Raw genomic sequence first — 7,379 nt, 5'->3', positions numbered from 1 at the left:
TGGAAGAATTTCACTTTTGACTAATGTTTCTATTCTCCCCTTCGAAATATGGCCCAAGCGACAGTGCCATAATTTCGATGAGTCGAATGTTCTCTTTCTTTTCTTTTGTTCTTTATTCGACGCGGAAACATGCTCATTCACATTGCATACAGAATGCACTTTTTCACGAAGTGATAACAGATAAAGCTCATCATGTAGTAAAGCATTACCAACATAAGCATTATTATACCAGATGGCACACTTGCCATGTCCAAAATAACACTCATAATTTTCTTTGTCCAAACGTGAAACGCTAATTAAGTTTCTATTACATGAAGGAACATAAAGAACATCTCTAAGTAGAAGCTTGAATCCATCAGCTAACTCCAAGGAGATGTCGCCGACAGCTTCAACTTCTGCTTTTATTCCATTGGCTACTTCAATGCCTCCTTCTCTTCTTAGCGTAGTCCGGGTCGAATGGAATCCCTGTAAACAATTTGCAACATGAACAGTTGCCCCTGAGTCAATCCACCAAGTAGATTTCGAAAATTGTGTGTACAAGGATTCATTTACTAAGGAAACAATGTTCTTACCTTGCTTTGCCATTAAGGACTTTAGCCAAACAGGGCAGTCTTTCTTGTAATGCCCGGTCTGCTTACAGTGGAGACAAGTTTCTTTGTCCACTGGGAAAGACTGTTGCTGACGCTGATGCTGATAGGGATCTTTTCCTTGTGGCTTTGAAGGAGAACTTTTGTTGTTTTGATTGTAGTTCTTTTTCTTATGATCCTTCACATAGTTGAGTGTTCCACCATGTGAAGCTTTTAGTCTGTCCTCTTCTTGGACACACATAGCAATTGTCTTTTCTATGTCCCATGTTCCAGGTGACATATTATAATTCACAACAAAAGTTTCAAACTCCTTTGGCAGTGAAGGCATGACAAGGTGGACCAGGAGCTTTGGTTTGATCTCCAGATCCTCATCCATAGGCTTTAACTTTGCTGCCATATTGCTCATCCTCAAGATGTGCTCTCTTATTCCACCACCTGTGTATTGTTCCGTCACAAGTTGTTTTAACACCTGTGTGGCATATATCTTTGAAGAGCCAGTGAACTGGCTCTTTATCTTTGTCAGCAACTCAGTTGCTGAAGTGCACTCTGCAATGGAGCCCACAATGGTGCTCTCAATGGTATTCTTTATAAAGTCCATGCATTTTTTATTTGCATTGACCCACTTTTGGTTGGCTATGATGTAGGACATCTCCAAAGGAGCATAATCCCCTTTCCTTTTAGCCCATGCAGCATCATCCTCAGTAGTCTCTCTTACTGGCTCTGTAGGTCTGACCGGCTGTGGTTCTTCCAGAACCCAGTCCAGATCAGCACAAACAAATGCCAGTTCAACTTTCTTCCTCCACTCAGTGTGGTTGTTGTTGGGTTTCGTAGTAATTTCAAAAAATTTCCTACGCTCACGCAAGATCATGGTGATGCATAGCAACGAGAGGGGAGAGTATGATCTACGTACCCTTGTAGATCGACAACGGAAGCGTTTGGTTGATGTAGTCGTACGTCTCCACGGCCCGACCGATCAAGCACCGAAACTACGACACCTCCGAGTTCTAGCACACGTTCAGCTTGATGACGATCCCCGGACTCCGATCCAGCAAAGTGTCGGGGAAGAGTTCTGTCAGCACGACGGCATGGTGACGATCTTGATGTACTACCGTCACAGGGCTTCGCCTAAGCACCGCTACAATATTATCGAGGACTATGGTGGAAGGGGGCACCACACACGGCTAAGAATATGATCACGTGGATCAACTTGTGTCTCTAGGGGGTGCCCCTACCTCCGTATATAAAGGTTAAAGGGAGGGGGGCCGGCCGGCCAGGAGAGGCACGCCAGGAGGAGTCCTACTCCCTCTGGGAGTAGGACTCTCCCCCTTTCCTAGTTGGAATAGGATTCGTGAGGTGGGAAAAGAGAGAGAGAGAGAAGGGGGGGGGGCGCCGGCCCCCTCTCTCCTTGTCCTATTCGGACTAGGGGTGGAGGGGCACGCGGCCCAGCCCTGGCTGCCTCTTCTCTTCTTCCACTAAGGCCCACTAAGGCCCATATACCTCCCGGGGGGTTCCGGTAACCTCCCGGTACTTCGGTAAAATCCCGATTTCACCCGGAACACTTCCGATATCCAAACATAGGCTTCCAATATAGCAATCTTTATGTCTCGACCATTTAGAGACTCCTCGTCATGTCCGTGATCACATCCGGGACTCCGAACAACCTTCGGTACATCAAAATGCATAAACTCATAATATAACTGTCATCGTAACCTTAAGCGTGCGGACCCTACGGGTTCGAGAACAATGTAGACATGACCGAGACACGTCTCCGGTCAATAACCAATAGCGGAACCTGGATGCTCATATTGGCTCCTACATATTCTACGAAGATCTTTTATCGGTCAGACCGCATAACAACATACGTTGTTCCCTTTGTCATCGGTATGTTACTTGCCCGAGATTCGATCGTCTATATCCCATACCTAGTTCAATCTCGTTACCGGCAAGTCTCTTTACTCGTTCTGTAATACATCATCCCACAACTAACTCATTAGTTGCAATGCTTGCAAGGCTTAAGTGATGTGCATTACCGAGAGGGCCCAGAGATACCTCTCCGACAATCGGAGTGACAAATCCTAATCTCGAAATACGCCAACCCAACATGTACCTTTGGAGACACCTGTAGAGCTCCTTTATAATCACCCAGTTACGTTGTGACGTTTGGTAGCACACAAAGTGTTCCTCTGGCAAACGGGAGTTGCATAATCTCATAGTCATAGGAACATGTATAAGTCATGAAGAAAGCAATAGCAACATACTAAACGATCGGGTGCTAAGCTAATGGAATGGGTCATGTCAATCAGATCATTCAACTAATGATGTGATCCTGTTAATCAAATGACAACTCTTTGTCCATGGTTAGGAAACATAACCATCTTTGATTAACAAGCTAGTCTAGTAGAGGCATACTAGTGACACTCTGTTTGTCTATGTATTCACACATGTATCATGTTTCCGGTTAATACAATTCTAGCATGAATAATAAACTTTTATCATGATATATAAGGAAATAAATAATAACTTTATTATTGCCTCTAGGGCATATTTCCTTCAGTCTCCCACTTGCACTAGAGTCAATAATCTAGATTACACAGTAATGATTCTAACACCCATGGAGCCTTGGTGCTGATCATGTTTTGCTCGTGGAAGAGGCTTAGTCAACGGGTCTGCAACATTCAGATCCGTATGTATCTTGCAAATCTCTATGTCTCCCACCTGGACTAGATCCCGGATGGAATTGAAGCGTCTCTTGATGTGCTTGGTTCTCTTGTGAAATCTGGATTCCTTCGCCAAGGCAATTGCACCAGTATTGTCACAAAAGATTTTCATTGGACCCGATGCACTAGGTATGACACCTAGATCGGATATGAACTCCTTCATCCAGACTCCTTCATTTGCTGCTTCCGAAGCAGCTATGTATTTTGCTTCACACGTAGATCCCGCCACGACGCTTTGTTTAGAACTGCACCAACTGACAGTTCCACCGTTTAATGTAAACACGTATCCGGTTTGTGATTTAGAATCTTCCGGATCAGTGTCAAAGCTTGCATCAACGTAACCGTTTACGATGAGCTCTTTGTCACCTCCATATACGAGAAACATATCCTTAGTCCTTTTCAGGTACTTCAGGATGTTCTTGACCGCTGTCCAGTGATCCACTCCTAGATTACTTTGGTACCTCCCTGCTAGACTTATAGCAAGGCACACATCAGGTCTGGTACACAGCATTGCATACATGATAGAGCCTATGGCTGAAGCATAGGGAACATCTTTCATTTTCTCTCTATCTTCTGCAGTGGTCGGGCATTGAGTCTGACTCAACTTCACACCTTGTAACACAGGCAAGAACCCTTTCTTTGCTTGATCCATTTTGAACTTCTTCAAAATCTTGTCAAGGTATGTGCTTTGTGAAAGTCCAATTAAACGTCTTGATCTATCTCTATAGATCTTTATGCCTAATATGTAAGCAGCTTCATCGAGGTCTTTCATTGAAAAACTCTTATTCAAGTATCCCTTTATGCTATACAGAAATTCTATATCATTTCCGATCAGTAATATGTCATCCACATATAATATCATAAATGCTACAAAGCTCCCACTCACTTTCTTGTAAATACAGACTTCTCCAAAAATCTGTATAAAACCAAATGCTTTGATCACACTATCAAAGCGTTTATTCCAACTCCGAGAGGCTTGCACCAGTCCATAAATGGATCGCTGGAGCTTGCACACTTTGTTAGCTCCCTTTGGATTGACAAAACCTTCCGGTTGCATCATATACAACTCTTCTTCCAGAAATCCATTCAGGAATGCAGTTTTGACATCCATCTGCCAAATTTCATAATCATAAAATGCGGCAATTGCTAACATGATTTCGGACAAACTTAAGCATCTCTACGGGTGAGAAGGTCTCATCCTAGTCAATCCCTTGAACTTGCCGAAACCCTTTTGCGACAAGTCGAGCTTTATAGACAGTAATATTACCGTCGGCGTCAGTCTTCTTCTTGAAGATCCATTTATTCTCAATTGCTTGTCGATCATTGGGCAAGTCAACCAAAGTCCACACTTTGTTCTCATACATGGATCCCATCTCAGATTTCATGGCTTCAAGCCATTTTGCGGAATCTGGGCTCACCATCGCTTCTTCATAGTTCGTAGGTTCATCATGATCTAGTAGCATGACTTCCAGAACAGGATTACCGTACCACTCTGGTGCGGATCTTACTCTGGTTGATCTACGAGGTTCAGTAGTATCTTGTTCTGAAGTTTCATGATCATTATCATTAGCTTCCTCACTAATTGGTGTAGGTGTCACAGAAACAGTTTTCTGTGATGCACTACTTTCCAATAAGGGAGCAGGTACAGTTACCTCGTCAAGTTCTACTTTCCTCCCACTCACTTCTTTCGAGAGAAACTCCTTCTCTAGAAAGTTTCCAAACTTAGCAACAAAAGTCTTGCCTTCGGATCTGTGATAGAAGGTGTATCCAATAGTCTCCTTTGGATATCCTATGAAGACACATTTCTCCGATTTGGGTTCGAGCTTATCAGGTTGAAGCTTTTTCACATAAGCATCGCAGCCCCAAACTTTCAGAAATGACAACTTTGGTTTCTTGCCAAACCATAGTTCATAAGGCGTCGTCTCAACGGATTTTGATGGTGCCCTATTTAACGTGAATGCGGCCGTCTCCAAAGCATAACCCCAAAACGATAGCGGTAAATCAGTAAGAGACATCATAGATCACACCATATCTAGTAAAGTACGATTACGACGTTCGGACACACCATTACGCTGTGGTGTTCCGGGTGGCGTGAGTTGCGAAACTATTCCGCATTGTTTCAAATGTACACCAAACTCGTAACTCAAATATTCTCCTCCACGATCAGATCGTAGAAACTTTATTTTCTTGTTACGATGATTTTCAACTTCACTCTGAAATTCTTTGAACTTTTCAAATGTCTCAGACTTATGTTTCATTAAGTAGATATACCCATATCTGCTTAAGTCATCTGTGAAGGTGAGAAAATAACGATATCTGCCACGAGCCTCAATATTCATCGGACCACATACATCTGTATGTATGATTTCCAACAAATCTGTTGCTCTCTCCATAGTACCGGAGAACGGCGTTTTAGTCATCTTGCCCATGAGGCACGGTTCGCAAGTACCAAGTGATTCATAATCAAGTGGTTCCAAAAGTCCATCAGTATGGAGTTTCTTCATGTGCTTTACACCGATATGACCTAAATGGCAGTGCCACAAATAAGTTGCACTATCATTATCAACTCTGCATCTTTTGGCTTCAACATTATGAATATGTGTGTTACTACTATCGAGATTCAATAAGAATAGACCACTCTTCAAGGGTGCATGACCATAAAAGATATTACTCATATAAATAAAACAACCATTATTCTCTGATTTAAATGAATAACCGTCTCGCATCAAACAAGATCCAAATATAATGTTCATGCTTAACGCTGGCACCAAATAACAATTATTTAGGTCTAATATTAATCCCGAAGGTAGATGTAGAGGTAGCGTGCCGACTGCGATCACATCGTCTTTGGAACCGTTTCCCACGCGCATCGTCATCTCGTCCTTAGCCAATCTTCGCTTAATCCGTAGTCCCTGTTTCGAGTTGCAAATATTAGCAACAGAACCAGTATCAAATACCCAGGTGCTACTGTGAGCATTAGTAAGGTACACATCAATAACATGTATATCACATATACCTTTGTTCACCTTGCCATCCTTCTTATCCGCCAAATACTTGGGGCAGTTCCGCTTCCAGTGACCAGTCTGCTTGCAGTAGAAGCACTCAGTTTCAGGCTTAGGTCCAGACTTGGGTTTCTTCTCTCGAGCGGCAACTTGCTTGCTGTTCTTCTTGAAGTTCCCCTTCTTCTTCCCTTTGCCCTTTTTCTTGAAACTAGTGGTCTTGTTGACCATCAACACTTGATGCTCCTTTTTGATTTCTACCTCCGCAGCTTTCAGCATTGCGAAGAGCTCGGGAATAGTCTTATTCATCCCTTGCATATTATAGTTCATCACGAAGCTCTTGTAGCTTGGTGGCAGTGATTGGAGAATTCTGTCAATGACGCAATCATCTGGAAGATTAACTCCCATTTGAATCAAGTGATTATTATACCCAGACATTTTGAGTATATGCTCACTGACAGAACTGTTCTCCTCCATCTTGCAGCTATAGAACTTATTGGAGACTTCATATCTCTCAATCCGGGCATTTGCTTGAAATATTAACTTCAACTCCTGGAACATCTCATATGCTCCATGACGTTCAAAACGTCGTTGAAGTCCCGGTTCTAAGCCGTAAAGCATGGCACACTGAACTATCGAGTAGTCATCAGCTTTGCTCTGCTAGATGTTCACAACATCTGGTGTTGCTCCAGCAGCAGGCCTGGCACCCAGCGGTGCTTCCAGGACGTAATTCTTCTGTGCAGCAATGAGGATAATCCTAAAGTTACGGACCCGGTCCATGTAATTGCTACCATCATATTTCAACTTTGCTTTCTCAAGGAACGCATTAAAATTCAACGGAACAACAGCACGGGCCATTTATCTACAATCATACATAAACAAGCAAGATACTATCAGGTACTAAGTTCATGATAAATTTAGGTTCAATTAATCATATTACTTAAAGAACTCCCACTTAGATAGAAATCCCTCTAATCCTCTAAGTGATGACGTGATCCAAATCAACTAAACCATGTCCGATCATCACGTGAGATGGAGTAGTTTCATTGGTGAACATCACTATGTTGATCATATCT

At 42.8% G+C, this 7,379-nt stretch overlaps 1 protein-coding gene across 1 annotated transcript; it reads right to left on the bottom strand.

The window, feature by feature from the left end:
- Positions 1–418: 418 nt before the first annotated feature.
- Positions 419–1,185, bottom strand: LOC147960253 (uncharacterized). Its single transcript, XM_087537440.1, has 2 exons — positions 573–1,185; positions 419–465 (listed from the first exon to the last, which is right to left on the bottom strand). Exons 1-2 carry the CDS (start codon positions 1,183–1,185, stop codon positions 419–421), a joined length of 660 nt encoding a protein of 219 aa, XP_087393566.1.
- Positions 1,186–7,379: the final 6,194 nt, after the last annotated feature.

Source organism: Triticum urartu, chromosome 7A (genome assembly GCF_056163025.1).
Source record: "Triticum urartu cultivar PI428250 chromosome 7A, HENAU_Tu73, whole genome shotgun sequence".
NCBI classification, from domain to species: Eukaryota; Viridiplantae; Streptophyta; class Magnoliopsida; order Poales; family Poaceae; genus Triticum; species Triticum urartu.
Note: the sequence above shows the minus strand (reverse complement) of the source record. Positions and strands in the feature narration are given on the sequence as shown.

Bases quoted from the DNA above. Each gene is read 5' to 3' on its own strand.
- LOC147960253 (XM_087537440.1), bottom strand. From the start codon at position 1,185: ATGGACTTTATAAAGAATACCATTGAGAGCACCATTGTGGGCTCCATT. The intron at 466-572 runs GTAAGAACATTG...AATTGTTTACAG, and splicing joins GTCCTTAATGGCAAAGCAAG to GGATTCCATTCGACCCGGAC.